The 24,572-nt window shown below is 35.4% G+C and overlaps 2 protein-coding genes across 4 annotated transcripts in view; one reads left to right on the forward strand and one right to left on the reverse strand.

Moving 5' to 3' along the window:
- Nucleotides 1–4,640: 4,640 nt before the first annotated feature.
- Nucleotides 4,641–23,051, reverse strand: LOC134841918 (insulin-degrading enzyme-like). 3 transcript variants are annotated; one of them, XM_063857995.1, is made up of 12 exons: nucleotides 22,875–23,051; nucleotides 20,055–20,664; nucleotides 16,867–17,211; nucleotides 15,525–15,728; nucleotides 15,085–15,265; nucleotides 14,533–14,823; nucleotides 13,049–13,423; nucleotides 11,358–11,575; nucleotides 10,168–10,216; nucleotides 10,015–10,094; nucleotides 8,128–8,440; nucleotides 4,641–5,258 (listed from the first exon to the last, which is right to left on the reverse strand). In XM_063857995.1, exons 1-12 carry the CDS (start codon nucleotides 23,048–23,050, stop codon nucleotides 4,960–4,962), a joined length of 3,141 nt encoding a protein of 1,046 aa, XP_063714065.1. In that variant the 5' UTR covers nucleotide 23,051; the 3' UTR covers nucleotides 4,641–4,959. The 3 variants fall into 3 exon arrangements, with proteins under 3 accessions (XP_063714065.1, XP_063714066.1, XP_063714067.1); XM_063857996.1 differs by lacking the exon at nucleotides 20,055–20,664 and having other exon boundaries at nucleotides 22,875–22,990; XM_063857997.1 differs by lacking the exons at nucleotides 20,055–20,664; nucleotides 22,875–23,051 and adding an exon at nucleotides 19,558–19,657.
- A 170-nt stretch (nucleotides 23,052–23,221) lies between these two features.
- LOC134841096 (uncharacterized) overlaps nucleotides 23,222–24,572 on the forward strand; it is a 585,733-nt gene continuing 584,382 nt past the window's right edge. The window contains exon 1 of the mRNA XM_063856876.1: nucleotides 23,222–23,242. The gene's annotated coding sequence lies outside the window, so the exon portion shown is untranslated. The remainder of the gene's footprint in view (nucleotides 23,243–24,572) is intronic.

Consider the following 24,572-nt stretch of genomic DNA (forward strand, 5'->3'; position numbering starts at 1 on the left):
TTTTCAGACAGAAAATATACAAAACATAACAAAACGACACTTAAGTAAGTTTAAAACTGCCTGGGAGATCAATATTGGATCTACAAATAAGGTCAATCACCCATGTATTGAAACACAGCCTTTGACTAGCAACACACGAGAGCTGATAAACTTCTGATACCATACTCCAATGAAGAAACAAAGAGAGTAAACAAAACTGTACAGCCTTAATGACATCAAAATCCTGCATGAAGTGGATTTTGATGTTTTCTGACTGATGAAATTCCTAAAACTTAGAAACTTCGACCTGTGCGCAATGTCCAAAAAATTTAATTCAAATAAATGGAAAAATGACAACATTGGTATATAAATTAGCTAAAATTACTTAAAATCCGCGTCACATCCAATTGAATCACTGAGCCATAATATATAGAGCCCTGTTTCACGAAGACCAGTGGTAAACGTATTTGAACTAACGTATTTCATGAACTGAGCTTTTATCTTTCTAGAATTTTCTATGATTCACTCTTTTTATGATAAATAATCCAATTTCACCATTTTAGGATGTTAATACGCAAGAAGCACAAAGCGGTTCGAACACGGTAATTTAAGCATAAAAATGGAAAATATTTGCAACAAATCTATTTTACATTCAATTTTTAATTTCTTCCCCCAATTTTGTGTCGTTTTCATGGTCAGTAATTATCAATTTAAGCTTAATTAAATTGAATTCCAATTAAATTTTTCAAAAACAATAGTATAAACAATGAATCGGCTTTTAAAAAGCCGATAAAACACATGTTACTTATCCGCTCGCAAGTAAGAATTTGAACACTAAACAGATATCAAATTCAAAATAGCAATCGATTCAGTAGCTTTTGATTCATCCGCTTCTATAATGCCCATTCATTGTGTCTGCTACTTTTTAATAAAATCCAAGCAACAAGGTGGATGTTCTGAAAATGTAATTTATTACATTTTATTGTAAATGTCGGACTTAGGTTTCAACAAAAATTACAAGGACTAGTGACACAACCGTCTGTTTGTCAAAAAGCTCATCAAAATTTGGGACAAACGAAGAACTGGATTTTTTTAATGCCAAAAATAACCATCAAAAACATGCGAAGTCCTAACGCGTGCTCTTTGCAAACCTTAATAACATATTAATGCAAAGTTCAAACACCATATTTCCAGCAATTCTGCTTTTAATTTTGAGGGGCATAGTTTGAGCTCAATTTCAGCATCAACAGAAAAATGAGCAAAAGTTCTTGTTTTAGGAATAACACAGAGTCGAAGCGGAGCTTCGCACCACTTGCCATACAAAATGAGAAAATAATTGAAGAAAAAAAAATCGAAAATGTCGAAAAAACTGGATCTATCAAAATGAATAAGGCAAATTTTGAAGAAAAAAAAACATACCAAGCCGCAAAAAAAATCAAAAACTGAACACTAATAGGAAGTTATTAGGTCCGCCTCAACCTCAAAACACAAGACACGCACACACAAACTTTTTTTAGCTCGTTGAAAGAGGCAAAATGACGCCAACAAGCTGATATAAAATAGCCCGAAACCTATCGAGCCGAAAAAAGGAAAAACCAAGTCGAAAAAAAATTATTGTCATGAAAACTTTTAACTAAAATTTCTATTAAGATGTTTAGCATTTTATGCGATCCAGAGGTGAAACGTTTAAGCGACTCACAATTAGGTCACTAAGCCAATAAAAAAAGGCCGAAATCATTTGGACAGAATAAAGTTTATGGGCGAAAAAAACCAAAAAAATATACGAAGTCAAGGCTAGTAAAATTCCAAACAGTAGAGGTAAATCACTACACAAAGCAACTATAATGTATAAAAATTACAAAAAAAAAGCAATTCGACAATAAGGCAACTAAGCCGAAAAAACGAGCAAACAATAATCAGCTGTCACTTGTTTTTTGAGACGGACTATTTCCGTTTGAAAAAAAAAAACTGGTCCTGCCAGATTCGAACTCAGGAACTTTTCCGTCCCAGACTCATTCGTTACCTCCAGACCAAGTGTGCCGGAGACAAACGAATTGAATTCATTATGAACTGAACTTCAATTTACCATTTCTAATTTTGACCATTCTGACAAGGAAAAAATTCTAGTAGCCCGATTGCAAAACCTTTGCTCGACGTAAGGGTTAAAAAGCATACCGAAATAAAACGAAAAATGGTGAAAAAAATGAAAACTAAGTGAACCAAAAATTTGATACGTTTCGATCAAGAATTCCTAAGGCCCAGCTAAAGCTGGAGGTACGTTTTTGATATTTTTGAAATTTTAATACTGATGCGGGACGAAATGCGCAATTTCAAAAAAATTGAGTGCCCAAAACAATTGTTCTTTCTCTACTAAAATAAGTGAAAAGAACGAACATTTTTGAGATTTTTGGAAATTTCCGAACGAAATAACCTTTCTCTTACAAAAAATTAAGGAGTAGGTGCTTCTACAGGAAAAGTTGAGCACCGCTTCGTTCGATTGAATTTTTCATTTCAGATTTCTGTGTTAGTTTTTAAGAAAATCCGTTGCATTCATGGAAACCAAAATTCCAGATGGGATAGGCTAGTGTGAGAAAACGAAAAAAAAAAATCAAAAATATCGGTCAAATATTCCCCCACAGACTTTCCGAAGGCTGGACAAATTAGTAAGACAAAAAGAGACCAAGGTGGTTTGCAGCACACAAAAATGCAGACGGTCTTTCTATGGATACCGCTTTTTTGAAAAAAAAAAATTTGCTAAACAGAAAAAGACAATCCAAAGCGTCTTTAAAAGTTAAAAAAATAATCCAATACATTTTCATAATACTTATTTATATCAAACAAGAAAACTAGGCAAACATGCCGAGCAAGAAATTTGAAATTCAAATTAGCAACTGAAAAAAACTTACGAAGCGGAAACAAGGCCGACAATCTTTGAGCAGACACCAGTTGGGCCAAAAATAACTAATTTTGTAAAAAAAAACATTAAAAAAAACGTTAAAAAAATTAAAGTCCTCCTTGAAACTACCTTGTAGTAACTATTACCCACCCAGAAGTTAAACTTTCCTGAAATTGAGCATGTCAGCAGTGATTCAACTGATTTTGTTTAACTAGTTAACCCGAAAAAAGTCTACATTCCGATTTGATAACGCTTGCTACTCGCAAGAGTAAACAAGAAATAACCAACAAAACTAAACCAAAAACGTGATAAAAATGCTACTGAGTTCAAAAACCAAATGAAAAAAACCTAGAATGACGAATTTTTTGTGAAAACTTTTCTGTCTTTCAACTTCAAAAAAATTCATCAATCTAAGTTCTTTCGAATTAAACATTTTTTATTGATCTTATAGAACTGAACTAAATTGAAAGCAGAGGCGAAACTGACTTCACAAACACAAGCGAGAAAACGGCAAAAGTAGCTCTAAAAGAACAAAAAAAAAGTCAATTAGGAAAAAACAGGCCTGACTGTCCTTGAAAAACAAAACTGTTGCTATGAGTCGGAGTCGAATTGTCGACGTAGAGTCTTAGTCCTTCATTATGGGACACGGTTGCGTCAAAATTACCTATTACTAGCTACCAAATAAGCAGCTCAAGTTGCTATTTAACTCCCAAAGCTAAGCGGCAAAAATGCAATGTCACAAAACCATCCATTTGTGCCACGGTCGCTTGGAGAAAACTAGTGTCCTAGCAAGGGACGAGATACCTTGTTATAAACCTTTTATGAAAAAATTGTACAGATTCAAAAGTAACCCTAAGGAGACACAAGGAGAGTGCGACATGAGTCTCAAAACTTAAACATTGCCCACAGACAGTTGGAAAAGAGTCAATGAACGCAAGTAAACAAAAAAATACTGCCTGGTTTTTGAAAAACTTTCGAATTTCAAACAAAAAAAAAGATGCCTTTAGAGCTCTTTGAAGTTCAAGAACAATTTGATATTGGTACTTATTTGAATAAGTTGACCCAATTTAAGCAAGTTGGATCACTGAGTAAAATTTTCATTTCACTAGAAAATCTGAAAATTAAATTCAACTTTCGAGGATAAAATTCGATCACGTTTTTCGTAACCTTTACACTTTTGCTGTTCCATAGTGGAGTTAACCTTCCTTTTGACAATGGAAACGCACTGAACTTGAAAAGAAATCACAGTCAAACCTCGAAAAAGGAAATTTGAGCCTGAACAAATTCAATGTAGTTTATCTACTCGTATAAACAGCCTTGAGTACTTGGCGCAAGAAAAACCAAGAAAGAAAAAGGAGTATAACTTCATGCCAAAAAATAATAACTTTGAAACAAGGTCTTAACAAATGAATTTTTATTTGCGACTAAGGTTTAAAAAAAATGCATCATATTATTACACTACGCTTCAAATGTGTTAAAACTAGATCAATCGAAATTTATTTATTTTTCTGGGAAATCTAAAAATGGAGTTGGGGAGCGTAATTTCTCTAATGAACTTCCAAAAGAAAACTTGACAATGGATCACGAAGCCAGAAATTTGAGTGAACAATTTTTTCCAGGTTAAAAAAAAATTACCACCTGGTCCATGACATTTTAAAACTTACTGAAGCATCCTTTACATCGTTCAATTCAGATTTCCCAAAATTATCAGTGCCTTTCTTTTAAAAGCTTCAACCGAAAACTACGACCTTTTAAAAATAATTATATTCAAATAAATTTCAAAAAATTTCAACTTTATATATAAACTAAAAATTGAAAGATTATATATATTAACAGTTTTCTTGCTCATTTGAGAGCCATGGCAGTTACACATTGAGCTTTACAGAATGCCCTAAACATTACTATCTATCTATTTATGATAGCGATTATGAGAAAAATTTGATGACTGAACACCCAAATTAGTTACAAGATTACTGCTTAACTCTTTGAGCACCATGAAGAGAGGATTGATTAGGTTAGCTTAACATCGATGCATTTTTCGCACTTGGACGAATAAAATTGCGACACACCATTTCACCAAAACCTCATTTGACTTCGAAGTCTAATCGAGGTTGAGTGACTGGGTAGAAACTCAGTTTAGACTTCAATCGGTCCAGACACGTGACCACCTCAAATATCTCATTTTTCTTGTCGCCTGATGACTCATGTTCGAGTGACAATCCATTGACTTTAGACGGCAAGTCTCCCGCAGGTCCTATTTCAGTTTCACCGCTGTCCACATTCGACTCAGAACACAGTTCCATTTGAACACCTATCTGAGCTCCATTCGGCAGCCAATCTGGACTTCCGCATTTTGCAAGCTCGGCAAACACAGCGCCTACATCTAAATCGAAAACTTTCAACAAATCTTAACATTCAATTAAAACTTTAGATTGATTTCTATATCAATTTGGAAAGCAGTAAAACAAACACAGCCAACATACAGCAGGAAATATAGCCAACAGACAGTTGGAAAAAGGTCAATGAACGCAAAGAAACAAAAAATTGAATTGTTTTTTGAAAAAACTTCCAATAGCAAGGTAAAATTCAATCTCCAACTTCAAAAACCAATTTATGATTGGCACCTTCTTGATAAAATTAACCCATTTGAGACCACTGGTTAATTAAGAGAAGTTTTTGTTCCGCTGGTAAATCCAGAAATTAAATACCACTTTCTAAACTAGCAATCGATTCAGGTCATTTCATCTATCATAATTGGAGAGTGCATTTTGCCTGCCTTCTAGCAAATAAACTTGAATTGAACTCTCATCACACCACAAACCAAAACAACACAATTTGAAGAAAAAACTTGGTGTTTTTTTTCATAGTTTTCACTATTACTAGCGTTTAATGCACCTTCGGTGCTTCGAAATTTCTCGACAGCTCATGAAAAACCGCATATATTGGAAACAACATCTGCAAACTTTTAGTGTACTCTGATTGCACCCAATTACAGGGTGTGTAATTTCGAACCTTTATTTTTTTTATTCCCATTTTAAAAGCGTCATCTCGAAAACTTAATGGGCCTCTGGAGAAATTTGGAGGCCAGATTTGCAACCACTGAGAGTCCCTGAGAGCACCCTACTATAGGGTTAGGAATCCAAAATTTTGTGAACTTTTTTAAACCAGAGTTTCCCGAAAAAAAAAAATAAAAAAAAAACGTCTTATCTCGGAAACTAAAAGGATTTGAGCATTCATATTAAGAGGCAAGATTTGAGACTCCTAGGTGTACGCTGACAAAAAAAGGTTGTATCTTCATCAAATTAGTAGTTTCAATTTTTTTTGAATTTCTTTGTAGATCTGTTCTTCCAGAAATTTTGAAAAAATCAAAAAACGTCACACCTCGGAAACTAAAAGCATTTGAGCAGTCGCGTTTAGCAGTCGCATGTGGCAAGATTTGCAACTCTTTAGAGTACCCTGGCAACACCGAACTATAGCGTTGGAAATTTCAAATTTCGAAAAATAATTAATTTAAACTTTCTGAAGTTTTCTGAAAATTTTTGAAAAAATCACAAAAAACGTCATATCTCAGAAACTACAAAGAATTGAGCAGTCATATTTGGGGGCAAGATTCGCAATCTTTGAGAATACTCTGACAGGACCCACTTATAGGGTTGGGAATTTCAGATTATACGAAAAAAAAATTAACATAAGTTATCTGAAAATTTTTTTTGAAAAAATCACAGAAAACGTCATATCTCGAAAACTACAAAGAATTAAGCAGCCATATTTGGAGGCAAGATTCACAATCTTTGAGAATACTCTGACAGGACCCAACTACAGGGTTGCGAGTTTCAGATTTTTAAAAACTAATAATAATTGAAGTTTTCTGAAAATTTTTGAAAAAATCACAAAAACATCATATCTCGAAAACTGCAGCGAATTGAGCAGTCATATTTGGAGGCAAGATTCGCAATCTTTGAGAATACTCTGACAGGACCCAACTACAGGGTTGCGAGTTTCAGATTTTTAAAAACTAATAATAATTGAAGTTTTCTGAAAATTTTTGAAAAAATCACAAAAACATCATATCTCGAAAACTGCTACGAATTGAGCAGTCATATTTGGAGGCAAGATTCGCAATCTTTGAGAATACTCTGACAGGACCCAACTACAGGGTTGCAGTTTCAGAAATTTAAAAACAAATAATAATTTAAGTTTTCTGAAAATTTTTGAAAAAATCACAAAAACATCATATCTCGAAAACTGCAACGAATTGAGCAGTCATGTTTGGAGGCAAGATTCGCAATCTTTGAGAATACTCTGACAGGACCCAACTACAGGGTTGGGAATTTCAGATTTTGCGAAAAAAAATTTAATATAAGTTTTCTGAAAATTTTTTGAAAAAGATCACAAAAAACGTCATATCTCGAAAACTACAAGGATTTGAACAGTCATATTTGGAGGCAAGATTTATTACTCTTAGAGTAATCTGACAGCACCCAACTACAGAACTAAGAACTTCAAGTTATGTAAATTATTTTGTAAAAAAATCTCAAAAATCGTCTTGTCTCGTTAACTAAAATGATTCGGGCATTCAAAATTGGAGGCCAAATTCGCAACCCCTAATTCGATATTGGGCTGCTTAATTTAAACTCGATAAAATAACCACCAAAAATCAAATTGGAAAATCGAAAAAAAAAATTCTTAACCATTGCAATATACGACACAGCTTAAACATGCAAAAATAATACGTTGAAAAAGCTTAAACATGGCGAGATAGTGAAGCCCGCATTTAAATATATAATAGATTGTGGTTGGAACTTTCTGTGCTAGTTGCACAGCAGCTGCTTATATTTAGCATTTAATGAAAAGAACCCGCTTCCCATGCCACTAATACAGCTTCTTCCAACCCATTTTTTGTGACAAACTATTCCTGAGAACGTTTTTTGAAATCAATAATGATTTTCTGGCTAAAATTTTTTTTTTCAGCTCACAGGTTCAATAAATCAAATTGACCTTTAGTTGAGTTCTTCAATTTGGCTAACCCATTTTGATTTCCAGGAATTTTCAAATGATTTAGTGTCTTGAGCGAGCTACTTCTACTCAAATATAGTGCAAGCAATTATATTAATGGACAATAATGGATGTCAAAATTAATTAGCCGAGCCAGATTTGAGAAAGTGGCAGTTGATCACCTATAAAGACGTTGAGAATCTGATGCATGGTTTTTTGAGATGTATTCAAGCCATAATTTATTTTGCATGACCTACCTTTCTTTTCATCTTCTTCAGGTAGAGATTCCGATTCCTTTAAGGCAGGTAAATAAGCCAACGAGAGTTTTCGTCTGTGAGGAGCTCCTTTAGCCACGTGTCTATTGTGGAACTCAATCAGTTCCTGTTTCGAAAGCGTTCTTAGTTCCTCTGCGAAACTGGAGTACCTCTTGAAATGGTAGCTCCCTGATAAGATTTCACTCCAGTATCGGTAGGCTTCTTGCGATAGTTTCTTAGGTCGCTCCAGATACATCTTTTCGAGACCTTTTTTGAAATCAGCCAATTCTTCTTCCGATAACTTCTCGATTATACTCTGAAAAATTTGGCTCAATTGAAGTTTGCTTACATATCAAAATGTACTTTTACATAAGCAGAGGTGAAACTGAGCTTCGCATCACTTGCGATACCACTTAAATAGCATAGCAAGCTAGCAGACATGAAAGGAAAGAAGAGCCACTTAGTCCAAATAAATCGGAAAAATTTTCAAAGAAACCACAACTAAAAAAAACTTCAATTGGTTCCTGGAACGATGTTCCTTTTGTGGAAAACTCATTCAGAAACACATTCGACGCCGTTTAACGATAATTCAAAAATAATTTTTGAGCGCTAAATGTAATAAAAAAACGAACTATAAGTTCTATTGATTTTTTTCACGTTATGGGCGATCCGGAGGAAAACATACAAATTATAGTTCCCTCGAACGACCCAAAATTAGTTTATAAACCCGATAAAAAAAATAAACCGAAGTCATTTAGTCCAAAAATTTTTTCCAGCAAAAGAAGGAAATTATACGAAGTCAAGGCTAGTAGAATTACAAATTGCAGGAGTAAATGAAAAAATGGAAAGCAACTATAATAAAAACTGCATACAGCAAAAAGTTCTAAGATGTGACAACTAAGCCGAAAAAACATGAGCAGACAAATACTACGCAAACAATTTTTTTGGAACGGAATATTCCCGTTTGAAAAAAAAACAGGTCCTGGTCAGATTCGAATCCAGGAACTTTGCTGTACCAGACTTATTCGTTACCTCCAGACTAAGTGTGCCGAAGACGCCTAAAAGTTTGAATTCATTATGAACCAAGAGATTCTGTTAAATAAGTTGTTAACCCGGAAAAAGTTTATTTTCCCATTTGATGAGCGTAATAAGTATGGTCCGGCTCAACTCAGCAAGATTTTTGCTGCCTATTCATAGCACCTCATATTTATATTTCTTAATTTATTGCGCCATAATTAACATTGAGTTTCAAGCGTATACACAGATGCGAAGGTGCGCTTCGCAAACAGTTGCGAGAACACGACCAAAAATCAGCTCTATCAAGTGAAATAAGAAAAAGTAGAAATAAGCCTCGAATTAGCAAAAACTCGGCTACGTGTAGGATTCAAATCTGCGACATTCTGCAATCAAGAGATTTTGAGTCTTACGCACTATCCACTCAGCCACGCAAGCTTAACAACCGACAAATACTAGTCACGAATAAAGCAGCTACATATGCTAATAAATTGCCACTGCGATTCAGTAAAAATGACACCAAATACAAATAGACTCAATTTTGCAACTTGGTATATAACAAACTGAAGGCATCCACACTAACTTTGCATGTAACAAATTGCAAAGCATAAAGCCATATTAAGTATAAATTATGCTTTTCAAAAAATTACGAGATATATTGAGTTAGAAAATTTCTCAAATCGAGTTTTCATTATTGTTGTTGTTTGAAACAAATCACTTTTTTCAGTTCATTTGATGAATTAAAAATGCATCAACTGTGTCAACTTATTACTATTCGAGTGTCAAAGTACATGCTATGAAAAAGCTATAAAGGTGCCCAATAAGTGAAATTTGTAAAAAAAAGCGTTGTAATTAGACTACTAATGTTTGACTTACGGGAACACATTCTAGGAACTGCTCAAAAGCTGCATCACATACATGGACCGGAGAGGAAGACTGCAACAGGAGAAAGAGACCTAAAATCGAGAAAAAATTGATCTTTGTTTTGTTAGGTTTTTTAACTGGTTTTTAGTGCAACCGACAGCTTACCTTGGATTCCGGCTACTCTTTTGGAATTGAAGAAGATGACATAGCCCAACTAGTAAAAAGTCAACACTGAATCAGAGATTTCTACATCGATGATTTGGGCTTTAGCGCAAAAAGAGCTCAAATTTACTTTTGGTTGCGTCTTATTCCATTAAGTTCGAAGGGGTTCAAGATCTGAATTGAGCACACGTGCTGATTTGGATTTGAAATATGCCAACAAATGCATAACACTATATTAACACATAATGCTAATAAAAATGCAAACATAGCCAACTGATAGCTGCAAAAGAGTAATGCACGCAAAGAAACAGAAAAAAAAAACTTATTTTTTGATTAAATCTCAGCCTTCAAATTTCGAAGAAAAAAAAACAGATAGCCTTAAACCTCTTTGAATTTCAAGAACATTTTATTATTGACAATTTTTTCATGATAGATATTAAACTGGATCAATGCGTAAAGATTCCATTTCGCTGGGATAATTAAATTCCACTTTCGAAACTAGAAGGCGATCACGTTTTTCGTGACCTCTACACTTTTGCTTTTAACAATGGAAATGCACTGAACTAAAAAAGAAATCACAAGTCAAACCGCAAAAAATCACAATTATGCGTCAATAAATTATGACTTTTTCCTGGAAAAAAAACGAACATAGCCAACCAACAGTTGGAAAAAAGTAATGAACGCAAGGAAACTGAAAAAAAAAACTGACTTGTTTTTTCAAGAGACTTCAACTTTTGAATTTCGACAAAACAATAGATGGCCTTAAAGCTATTTGAATTTGTAAAACAATTTATGATGGACACTTTTTAGTTAAAATTCACCCAACTTGAGAAAACTGGATCAACACGTAGAACTTTTATTACTTTTATTTCGCTGGGAAATGTGATAATGAATTTCCATTTTCGAAATCAGAAGTCGATCACGTTTTTCGTGACCTTTACACTTTTGCTGTTCGAAAGATGAGTTTGCCTTTCTTTGAACAATGGAAATGCACTGAGCTTAAAAAGAAATCACAAGTCAAACCGCGAAAAATCAAAATTGAGCTTGAACAAACTTTAAGACTTTTCCTGAAAAAAATAACAAAAAAAATCAGCAAGACCTATATAAGAGTACTCACTACGTTCATTACTCTTAAAAAATCACCAATACCTATAAGAGTCTTCACGACGTTCATTGCTCTTAATAATTCGGACCTGTTTTTGAGTTCTGACTTGAGCCGTGAAAGGGTCACTGCATATCTGACAGTAGAGGTCGACTAGAGCACTGCTTCTATCAGTCTGAGGTCCCACTTGCAAGTACGTGCACAATGCATGAGTAGGTTGAGCTATACTCCTCTCGCCATATATGATTTCACTCTTGTCTGGTATTTGGATGCAACGAAGTCGAAATAGTTTCTCAGACATCAGAAGCTCTGGAAAGAAACAATTCAATTCAGACAATTTAATTGAGCTTTATTATTGAGACAGAAAACACATTTTGAAAACCGCGCAAACAGATCAACGCTAAGAGGAAACAATAATCCCGCATTAAAGCAAACCGACTATTCAGGTTGCATAAAAGTTTACTATTTCTAATTTTTGGACACACAGGCGAAGCTGAGCTTCGAACCATTTACGATAAAAAACATATAAAACAGTATGAAGCTCAAGAAGTAGCAAAGAGGATTACGATCGATGCTTTCATTTAGGATCTAGAAAATCTTGGAAAAACTGACTTTTTTCTAGTTTAAATTGAATTTTTTTGTGGGCGTAGCTTTGAGCACTCGAAAATGTATTGAGAAGGTCTTATCGATCTCAAAAAACATGGAAAAAACTGATCAAGCAAATTTTTAGGACACAAAATATCAAGTATATACAGTCAACCAAAAATTTTCGGTAAATAGGATCCAAGAGAGCTATTTATGTAATGTATGAAAGTGGCAAACACAACACGAAAACTATACTGGCAGAGCTTATGTCGACAGCCATGATGCCGAAAAACCACCAGCAAAATTATCGAAACCATCAAAATACATACAATGGCAAGAATGTTCGATATATCATTTACCAGTAGTTAAGTAGCCCAGAAGCTAAATGAGAACTTTCAGAAAATTGAGCATGTCAGCAGCACAATTAGTCCAAGTTATTTTGTTACACAAATTGTTGCCCGAAAAAAATCCATGTTCCTATCTGATAACGCATGCTAATCTCAAGCTTAAAAATTAGATTGGTACTTTCTGTATTTACAACTTGAGCAGCCAGAATGAATTTTTTTTTGCGCCATTATACTGTTTTCGGAGAGTGTAATTTAGCTTCCTTTTGGCAAATGTATTTGACTTCAAAACAAATCGAAAGAGTAACCGCCAACATAGCCAAAAGACGGTTGGAAAAAAGTCAATGAACGCAAGAGCACAGAAAAAATTACTGACGTGATGTTTTTTTAAAAAAAACCTCAACTTTCGAATTTCTAAGAAAGAAATAGATGGCCTTAAAGCACTTTGAATTTCCAAAACAATTTATGATTGACACATTTTTTAAAATTATACCAATTTGAGAAAACTGGATCGAAAGGTAACATTTTTTTGCTGGGAAATCTAAAATAAAAACCATTTTCGATACTAGAAGTCAATCACGTTTTTCGGGACCTTTACAAGGGAACTGAACTGAATTTTAAAGTCAAACCGCAGATAAGTAAATTGAGCCTGAACAAATTTCAAGACTTTTCCTGAAAAAAATGCAAATAATCATGACCTAAACAAGAGTCTGAATTAAGTTCATCAACTCTTATAAAATGAGCACCAGCAACTTTCAAGGCTTTTCCCGAGAAAAAAAAACAATAACTACACGACCTAATATTGCGAATTTGAAAAAAAAACTATCATGGTCCCGACATACTATTTGCGTACGTTTTGAGTTTCTCTTTGTCTTCAGAGTATCCTCCAGATACTGACACAGTTCAATAGCCTCTTCCTTTTTCACATTACCATGCGCCAAAATCTCCACGTGAACACATGACAACATCTGAGGTACAAACAACTGCAAGGCCTCGAAGTTACATCGCGATATCGTACAAAGCATATCTTCCACCGAGTAGAAATTAGAGAGTAAAGCCAAATTGGCCAGACTGGAGGCTAGCTTGAACGGTTCGGCTAAGAGAGCGTTCTGCAGAGAGCGTTCGTACAGGTCTTTATATGAGTTGAACTTCTCTTCGTCTGCTGGGTTGAAACTGCACATTTGGTCTACTACTGTTTTCACCAGAAGAACCATCTTTTCAGACAGACCTGTGAAAAATCAGATATCAATTATTTCTTAATCAGTAAATTTGCCTCGCTCAGAGCGAAAACTTTGAGTGATTCGAGACACTCCTTGATCAATTATCGTTGCATCGATATGTAACACATTATCTCTCAACCTAAGCTTTGCTTTCAAAACGTAAACAGTCGCTTGAGTTAACTGCTCATTTTTGCGATATTTCTACACAACGATTAATATTCTTTCAATAAATTTTATAATTTATAATTTTATAGATACATTTTAATCGAAATGAATATGCAAGTTCACGTATATTCATTTGGTTGAAACTTGTAATGAGATATGCAGGACTTTTTAATGCGCGATAAAGCATAGCTAGCAATGTTAACCTTTCCACGAACAACTTTCAATTATAGTAAAATCGTTTTAAATCTGAATAAAAACTCATGCTTTGGAAAAAAAAGCCGATTAAAAAACTTATCAAAAATTAACTACTACATTTGAAAAGCTAAACTCATAACGAGACCAAACAGTGAATTTTGTGAATTGTGAGCGGACTCCGCAACAAGGACACGCTCCCTTTGTTCTTTCATTCTCTTTAATCGTTCCGACAAAATTTTAAAATGTTTAAAGACTTGTCTCTGGAAGCCAGGAACATACAGACACAAAATTGTGCACCTATCCAGTGCACAGTTTGGCCTCGTAATACTACTATTGTAAAATAAACGGAAATTGAGTTGACAAAAATTAGGAAGAAAAACGAAACAGAAATAAAAACGAACTTGCATTTTAAGATTATTTGAAAAATCGACTTTTAACCGTATAAGGGCTCGGTAGTTATATTTGAATTCTCAGAAATTGAGCATGACAGCACGCGAAAACCAGCGTGTATTGCTTAATTTCTAACTATATAGTAAGAAAAGTTGTTTACGGGAAGTCTCGCAAGTGTAAATATGAAGAAAACGAAAGAACTTACCTTTATATTTCATCTAATCAACATTTAAGGTTAAATTTTAGTAATTTGATTGAAATACATAATCCTTTAAAAAAACTAGACGAGAAATCGTTCGTGACTTCTCAGCGGTCAGTAGATTAACCAAAATTAAATCTATAAATGTAAATATAAAAATTTAACTACCTTTGAAAGTAAGTTCGAATCCGTTTTGCCAATGAGCTGCTCCTGACGATATTCCGGCCAGTTCGGCTTCGTATATCAACTGTTGTAAGTCATTTTGCAACAGTCGTATGAACAGATTGGCCAGGATGTTGTAGCGGGGATGCCATAGCATCATAGGGATGCGAAACACCAACTCGAACACTGCTTTTGGAACGAAGAAACGATCGTCCTGTTTGTACCACAGACGACATAATTCACTGTTGTACGCCAACTCGGGAACACTGGGTTCCTCTGCCGGCAGTTTGTCATCAACTAAAGCAGTGCAGATGAATTTAATTTCAATCCTATAATGAACTTCTGAAACTGGATTTTGCCATCATTTGCACTTGTTGTCGGAGCAGAGAGTTATTTTTCATCGATCTAACAAATGAACTTAAAGTGAATTTCAAATTGAAACTGCCGACATATAAATTCAAAGCACCGAAATACAAAAGTAAAACCTAAATATAAATTTGATTTTAAAAAATATGACTCAAATATGTGAAAATTCACTTTGTTCATGCAGACACTTACGTTGGTCTGGCGGAGAGTTATCGGGTATGAATGGGTTTGGCTCTGGCAAATACAGCTCAGAAACTAACTCGCACTGCTCCCATTTTTCAACCCACTCCTGAGGAACGTCCTTTACACTATACTTGGTACCAAAGTAATGTTCAGTTTGCAGATCAACTTCAGTCTTTTCAAACTTCTTCGCCTGAATCAAGGAAGACCATAGAAACATTTATAATATTCCAAGATGAGAAAGTAAATTGGTTCAGGCAGAACCAAAAAACCATGGGTAGAATATTCCCACCTCAACCCTAGCCTTGACATAAATTACGGTGGTTAGCAGAAATATCTAGGTGCCAGCTAAGAAATTCTCATATTTCTCAATCGCATTAAACATTCTCTATTCAGAATATTTGATATGTGATTTTACGGATACAGAATTTGAATGTATAGACATGACTGACCTTGACTATCATACGCATATTCTGTGGAGTTAGACACTTCACGTACTCTTCTATGAGTTCCTTGTCAAACTGGTCGTAAAATAGGCCGAACTTCAGCACATGTTCGACTGGGATGAAATCGTAGTGCAGCAGTTTGGAGCATCGACTGGCCAGTGCCGCTTCGGAAGCCTTCTCTTTGTAGCGGAACGACCACTCGGCCATTTTCTAGACAACGAAAAACATTTAGCTTATACAAAATTTTCGCATTTCGTCCAATAAAGTATTGTGACCACCCCACCCCTCCCCTCGGCAAAACGTGCGTCGTCTCTCCTTTGACCACCCTTTGGTCACCAGCGGATTTAGGGGGAACGCCGCCCCCCCCCCCCTCCACCCCCCTCAGGGGTTCGGTGCGACCCCGTGCCGACCCAAAGGGTCCCCCTTTGCACTATTTTGAGATATCCATTTTTGGCTGACTGGGCCTAAAATTTTTCAGAAGGCGCCTTCGGCGCCAAAATATACTAACTTTGAGTAAGGGAGCGTATTATATACTTATTTTAAGGAAGCGAGAGCGCACCGAAAAAACGAGTGCCTAAAAACAGTGCCTAAAATCGCCTTTTTGTCCTGTTGTTTCAAAAGCTTGTTTGTGGAACAAAAATTTTAGTGATGTAGTGCTTTGGGAGAGCTCGGAAAATCTATTTGGTCGACCTATTAAAAAAGGTCGACAAAATTTTTTGAAAATCCGCCTCCCCCCTCGAGAAAATCCTAGATCCGCCCCTGCCTGTGGTACAATTTTACGACAGCCATTTCTGGCTAAATTACTGCCGTTTTCTGAGGCACCGAGTTTAACACGTTTAGCTCCTCACAATCGACCCATTTTCATTACGAATAACAATAATTCGTTTATGAGATAAAAGCCAAAATTTGTGAGTTACCAATGACTGTATTTGGCCAATAAACACTTGTTGAGGCGCAGGCGCCCGCCAAAAAATCGCAACTTTTTGAACAAAACTTTCCAAAAACGCTCAGAAACGGCATTTCTTTCGAAAAAACTGGACTTGATCCAGTTGTAATAAAATATAGCATATGGATAGTAATAAAAGTTCATATATGTTTGTCCTCCAGGCACACCCTAGTAGAGCAAATAGTGACGTGATACAATTTGCAAATAATAGATATCTTTGATTTTTTTCGGAGATTTTTGGCAATCTTTTTTTGATTGTTTTTTTTTCGATTTTCTCATGGGTTCCTTAACACGTGACAAAAACTCACAAAGAAGGTCGATCCTTACCACTCCGGTGTTGAAAGGAACCATAAAAATAGCAGCAAAAAACCTCAACTTTTATGAAGACTTTTTGCAACATACCTTCAGCTCTTCGTAAATTCTTATCTGTGGTCCCTCTTCACGCATCATCTTCACATATTGGAAAAAGGCAGTCACTATGTCATACATGTGTTCTAATCCTTCATCTGTCAACTCCATGCTGACAAAAAAAGTCTCAAAAGCGTAGTCATTATTGTCGTTATAAGACATCAGAGACAAGACCCAGTTGCTTTGTTGGAGGTATCTGAGGAGACTACCGCATCCCTCGTGACCGATTAGATGCGAGACATAGTAGTCGGGGCTGGATCTGTAGTGAGAAAGAGTGTAGGGAACATTGAAACTTAGTTCCAGTATCCTCTTGTCTCGCATCGGAACTACGTGTATCTCCTGCAAAAAAAATATAACTTGAACACGTTCTTAAAATAACCTACAGCGGTAAAGCGGAGCTTCGCAACCTTTGCAAGACAATTAAAACATTGCATTACAAGTCACTTTTTTTTTGAAAAATTAAGCTGAAAAATTCCTTGCAAAAAGTCGAAAAAACTTTATCTACGAAAACTTTATACCTTTGCCCTGGATGAGGCTCATAAACAGCCTTAGCAAGCATTGAGAAGCACTACCTGAGCGTTAAATAAGGCGAAAAGCTTGGGTCGACCCTCGCTGAGCCGAAAACGAAACTGCAGTCATAAAAAAAATGAAACTATTAAACTTTTATATCAAAATTTTTACGACTAATCTTCTTGAAACATGCAAATTAAATTTAGGCAATTCGCCCGCAAAACTACGCAACATTAGTTGAATAAATCGACATAACTTAAGCCGTACCCGTTTAAACTAAGAAAAATCATAATGAATAAAATTATTCAAAATCACAGCTGGTACATTTACAAACTACAAACCAATTTTCGTTTATTGAAATATGAGCCCATCTAAAGCTGGAGATACATGTTTGATTTTTTCCGAATTTGTAGAAAGTATTCAAGATGAAATCACAATTCAGAAATTGGGCTTCACTAAAAACCAAAAATTGGGCTTCAACCAAATGGTTAAAATCAATTATTGGAATTTTCCCAGTCAAATTAAAAAAAAAAACTTTAAGGCGTAGCCGCTTACAAATGGAGGCTTCACAAAGCTTCATGTCATAACTCGATTAAATCCTTGATATCAGATTCGGCTGGGTTGTTTTCGACAAAACATACCAGAAATCAAAACATTAAATTCTCTTAGGGCCATAAATTTTTCTATGAAAAATAGAAAATAAGACCGATGTAGCTGCTGATACAGGGAAGCTTCTCTCGACTTTTTTTATTGAACTCAAAATCTCATATTTGAGAGAGTCGCTTTAAAAGAAAAGTCAAAGTTAAAAAGTAAACATCACTTTTTGTGCAAACAATTATGACTTTTCCGAGGATGATAACCGTTAAAGTGAAAACATTTGAGCATAGCAGCTATTGCAGAAGAGCTTCCCGCAGCTCGTTCTCTCCATTGATCCCAAAACTCTCAGAGTTGTGAGGGTATTTTTTTCGAGAAAAGTCAAAATTCGAAAAACGGTCGAAAAATCAAATATTTGACTTTTCCGACGGCCATAACATTTTTGTTGAAATTTTTTGGCATAGCTGCTGATACAGGGGAGCTTCATTTAAACAATGCTTTCGATTGAAACTAAATTCTTCGTGAAAAAAAGTTGAGCATAACAGCTAATGGAAGAGAGCTTCCTGCAGCCTATTCTCTCCATTAATCCCAACATCTCAGATTTGGGAGGGCTTTTTGAGAAAAGTAAAGATTTGAAAAAAACTGTCAAAAAAATCAAATAACTGTCTATTGCGAGAACCATATTTTAGTGGACAAACTTTAGGGCATAGATACTAATGTAGGGCAACTTCGCTTAACCAGTGCTTTCGAGTGAAACTAAATTCTCAGATTTGGGAGGGTAGTTTTTGCGAAAATTCATAAAATAAAAAAAAATGGTCAAATCATAATTATGACTGTTCCGAGGAAGTTAAAGTTTTTGGTTCAAAACTTGAGCATAGCCACTATTGGAAGAGAGCCTCCTGCAGCTTGCTCTCTCCAATAACCCCAAAATCTCAGATTTGGGAGGGCATTTTTTTAGAAAAGTAAAGAAGACTTTAAAAAACAGTCAAACTATCAAATATTCGACCATTGCGAGAACCATATTTTAGTGGGAAGACATTTGGGCAGAAAAGCTATTACAGGGGACCTTCACTTAACTATTGCTTTCGATTGGAACTTAATTCTCAGATTTGGGAAGCTAGTTTTCGAGAAAAGTCGAGAAGTTTGAAAAAAAGGTCAAAAAATCGAAATTTTAACTTTTTCTACGGACATATCTTTTGGTGGAAAAAATTAGGGCGTAACATAATAAGCAGCGGAGCTTACCACAACCTGTTCTATCAATTGAACTCAAAATCTTAGATTTAAGAAATTTGTTCTCGAGAAAATGAAAAAAATGTTTACGCAGGCACACGAGGGAGTGAGCGATCTTTCCATTTGTACCACCTTTTGCAAATCAAAAATCTTTGTTTTAAGAAAAATTAAACTATTTGAGAAAAGTGAAAAAATCCAGTTTTAAAAACAAATAATATGAACTGAACTTGAAAAGAACTAAAAAGTCAAACCGCGAAAAAGTAAATTTGAGCTTGAAGAAATTAATGACAAACTGTTTGAATCATAAATAAAAAGCCTCAGCTTTGGAAAGAATATGCTTGAAAAGAATACTTGATAATATAAACTGCATCTGAGAAAAAAACGGTAAATCAGAGGACAAAAATTAGGACGAAAATCAGAAGTCTGAAAAAGCAACAATTTTCATATTTTTAATTAACTTAATTACTACCTCAAATGAACTGAAAAGTAGTTTTATTTGAACTTTCAGGAAATTGAAAAGCAGGAAGTGTAAGAGAATTTGTTAACGGGAAAAAAGTCTTGGCTCCGATTACAAGTCACTTGCTCTCGTGAGTTAAAAAACAACTTCGTACCACAAATCAAAACTAAAGGCGGTGGTAGTGATTTCTGCCTAGAAATCGCAATATTGCGCTCTCGTAATTTTTCATGCATTATGATTTGCATGATATGGACGAGCGTGTAAGTAATGGCTTAGTTGATCTTGAATATTACACCGCTGATTATGACATTTATGTTCTTTGTTTAATCTTTTCAGTCCTTGAGGCAACAATGGTTGTTTAAAAAGGCAAAGACACTCTTATGGTTCTGACCTTCATCACTTGACTGGGGCCCTCAAAAGGACTAGAGAGTTTTAAAACTTCTGCGGTCTCATTTCTCTTGACGTCACTGAAATATTCCTGAGTCATAGACTGCAAATCGTCTAAGGATTCCTTCCCGACAATTGTCAAGGTCATTAAATGGCTAGAGTAATGTGTGGAATAAAAGTTAAACAATTCTTCACGCACATTCACGCCATGCGATTTTGGAACATCAGTTAAAGTATGTTTATTTCCACTAATGAATTTATTCAAAGGGTGGTCTGCTGAAACCAGAGAGTAAAACAATCGGTTCTCTCTGAAAAGGTCATTCAACAGATTCTTCTGAAACTCTTCATGCACAGCATTCATCTCACGTTCAGTGCAACTTTCAGTGAAGAGAGGACATGTAAAAAACGCACTGAATCGATCCAGCGCACCTTTTAAGTGTTCCGATGATATACTGAAGTAATAGTTGGTGTCGTTGTAATACGTCGAGGCATTGTAGCTACCTCCATGGCAAGTTATGTAATTGGAGTAGTCCCTCTCGTTCGGATATCTCTCGGTTCCCAAGAACAACATGTGCTCCAAAAAATGAGCCAATCCGGGAACAGTCGCAGGATCCCTGAACAAAATTACTGCTTAAAAAGAGCCTCTAAAGCAAAAGCAAATTGTCGCTACCCTAATTACAGCCAACTGATTAATCGATTGTAAGATATCGTTTCAAAATGGCTGTTATACTGAGGTAAAACTGCACTCCGCCAACACTATCAAAGATGGCAAAAATCAATTCGAAAAGCAACCGAAAAAAAACAAGACTAAGTCGATATAACAAACTAACACAGTTTGAAAAATTAAAAAACTCAAAAGCTGACAGTAATTTTTTTATTGGTTTACTTTTTAAAACATGGATTTTTTTTTCAATTTAAACAGTTTAACTATAACTGAAACTTCAAAAACTTGTATATTTACCATAATTTACAAATTTGTGAAGTTCCAGTTATAAAAATAACTGTTTAAGTTGGAAAAAATCCATGCTCTGAAAAGTAAACCAATAAAAACCCTAACAGATCAAAAAAAAATGGCGTTTAAAAAAACGAAAACTAAAATGACAGAAACTAGGACGAGAACCACGAACACGAAAAAAATTGAGATTTTTTTGAAAAGATAATTACAGCCTGAAACGGACTTGAATTAATTTCTACTCAAAACATAGAAGTGAAGAAAGCGAAGATCCTACTTAAGAAATGAAGACCCTCTAGACATCCACTAGAAAGGATGCCGGGTACAAAGTTGTTTACAGGAAAAATCCAATACCCAGTTGCAATACCCTTGCTTATCGCAAGGGTAAAAAAATACACGCAAAACTTTTATTTTGTTTTTCAAATTTGTGTCCTTTTGTGAAGAGCATTGAAAATTGAATTTAACAGCATGTTTTGTGCATCTGCGCATTCGACAACCATGAAAGAGCGGAAAGCGATGAAACTAAAAATAAATTTCGGCATGTTCATTCCACATTTAATAATTGTCACAACAAGTGAAGCAAAATGGTCCGTTTTATAAGGTGTCTCAAAACAAAAAACCATTTCCGTTTGTTTCAAAGTCACTAATGAGGTAATCAAACTGAATTTTTTATCGCGTCACATTATCGGGACAGAACACTTGTAATCCATAAGGAGTAATATTGGACTCCAAATAGTCTTTTTCTGATTTGTTGAAGTAATTTATGTTATAATCACCCATCACTATTATCTGGTTAGAAACGGAAAAAGCATTGTCAATATTGATCACATTTTTAACCGAAATGGGCCCTTCGGTCATGCGAAGGTACGTGCACAGGTTAGAAAGGGCCGTACCAACGCTATATAAAAACATCGGCAAAATTTTATGAATAGATCAAGTCGATTTTAATGCATCCAGAGAATTGTCAATTAAAATCTACCCTCCTCGATTATAGCACAGATAGAATTGTCTATGCTGGATGTATTTTTATGTTCGATTTGCATTCCACCCATACTGATTCATATTTTCCTGTATGTAATTTGTTCTTAGGAACTTTCAAAGTGTTATTCGCAAACGCATGCAGGTTAAAAAATTTGATCCGGAAATGGGTGAAAATACGTTTTTAGATATTTCGGAAAAATGGCTAACAAAAATATGATTTTAAGTTATGGGATTTAGAACCAAAAATACATTTGATGTTTAGATTTGATAGACCATCTTCAATAAAACTTCGCCACCTTTTTGTTTTATTGAAGATTGTTTATCAAATCTAAACATCAAATGTGTTTTTGTTCCTAAATCCCATAATTTCAAATCAAATTTTTGTTAGTCATGTTTCCGAAATACCTAAAAACGTATTTTCACCTATTTCCGGAACAATTTTACCTGCATGCGTTTCCGAATAACACTTTGAAAGTTCCTAAGAACAAATTTCATATGGGCCTGGAATAGGGTCAAGATCCCCTCTTGAATTTTCACTTCAAGTCCCCGATTGCAATACCCTTGCTTATCGCAAGAGTAATTAATAATCCTATAATAGTGACTATTAATGACACGTAAATTTTATTGAGGAAAATTAATTTATATTTACACTGAACTTTATGAATGTTCAAATTGCAATTGTTTTCTTTTTCCTAAAGTGATTCGTAGAGAAATTTGCACACCTGTAAACTCTTTCATTTTTTAGAAACGTTCTTCCTGAAAACAAAACTATCATCATGAAAAAATTCACGTGACCAGTATTTTTTAAATACTTTTCCTGGTTGACTTATAGTGAAAATTCACTTCGCTCATTCACACTTAACATCGGACATCGGTTAAGGTCATTCTTACCGCGATCCTCCTGTAGCAACTGAGAGTGACGCTGCAGCTGTCTTTGTTGCAAGGTCGCTAACAAGCAAAACTTTTAGTCCATTTGTCAACTGGATGAATCGGTAGTGACGATCAGTGTCGTTAGTCGACTTCAGAAACTCTTCTGAGTCTACAAGCTTTAAGGTATTTGGTGTCATGAGTCTAAAAATGTAATAAATGCTTTCAAAAGTAGCACAAGATACTAAACATAGCCAATCGAAGATTGCAAAAGAGTAATGAACGTAAGTAAACATAGAAAACGCCGACTTTCTTGAAAAAATCTCAACTTTCGAGTTTCGAAGAAAAAAGTATTCCCCTTTAGCCTAATTGTTGTGATAAACTTATTAAATAGTTTCATATGTTATGACTGATCCTGAGGGAACACAGCCTGCCCCCCAGCGGCTCAACTCCACATCTGGCCTTGTGACCGCTGACTACTACCCAACCGTGGATGATCTACTTCGGGCTGACGGCACTGAGACGTTCGGAAAGCTGACTGGAAAGCTGAAAAAAGACAGCATACTTTGCCTGTTGCGCGAAGCTGTTACGCAACTTCGGGAAGCTAAGTATAATCAAAATAGTTGTACTCATGCTGTTGATGCAGGGGAAGATGCCGATAAACGTCTTGATGTTATTGAAAAGAAACTTGATGTTGTTGTTGAGAAGCTTGAAAAGACCGATCCCTAATTACCCCGAATCAAAGTTTCATCTGTTTCGTCACCGGAGCTACTTGAGAAGTTGGACGAGATCAGGATTCAAGGCATACCTGAAAGCTCTGCCAATTCTGCTAACAAGCGCTTTGAGGATGATGGGAAATCAGTGACTGATATACTTGAATATCTCGAGGCAAATTCTTCTACGGGGATTCAGGAGGTCTTCCGCGTGGGAAAACCCAATACGGATCCAAATAAGCCGAGACCTGTTATAATCAAATTCAATTCTGTTTGGTCTACAAGGAAGATTCTAAGCAAGAGTTACAATCTGAAAGAGAATTGTGATGCTGTCTATATTTCCAAGTCCCTAACCAAAGCTGGCCAGGAACTTGAAAGGCAGCTCCTGAAACGACGTCGTGAACTAATCGAAGGCGGCTATGATCGCAAGCAGATCAAAATTCGTGACCTGAAGCTTTATCTTGATGACGAGTTGCAACAACTTGAGCCAAAGCAAAATTGACTAGAGAAAAAGTTATCGATTGTCTTTTTCAATTGCCAAAGTATGCTCTCTTTGGAAAGAAGATTGAAGTTTGTTAATATGTTATACAAATGGAATTGTGATATTATTTGCTTGACTGAAACCTGGTTGACCAGCACGGTTGAATCATCGTTTGTTTTCCCGTATGCTGATTACACTGTTCTTGCTCGCTCTGATCGTAAAAATGGTGAACACGGAGGTAGCCTTATTGCTATAAAGGGCTCAATTCCTTCTACGTTCCATATTCAACCGGTTGTTTGCGAATCCCCTGTTGGCTGTGCAGTTTTATTGGTTTCAGCTTCGCTCCTTATTTGCATTGCTGTCATCTATAATCCTCCCGCTTCTTCGCATTTCAGATTATCCGTTATAAGCATTAGTGAGTTTTTGGAAACTGCACATATTGCATTCAAATCTGAATGTGCTAAGCGCGGATCTCTGCACGACAGCTACTTCCTTGTCTCGGGTGATATGAATCTTCCCAATATTGAC

The sequence above is a fragment of the Symsagittifera roscoffensis genome, chromosome 3 (assembly GCF_963678635.1).
Source record: "Symsagittifera roscoffensis chromosome 3, txSymRosc1.1, whole genome shotgun sequence".
Classification (NCBI taxonomy): Eukaryota; Metazoa; Xenacoelomorpha; order Acoela; family Convolutidae; genus Symsagittifera; species Symsagittifera roscoffensis.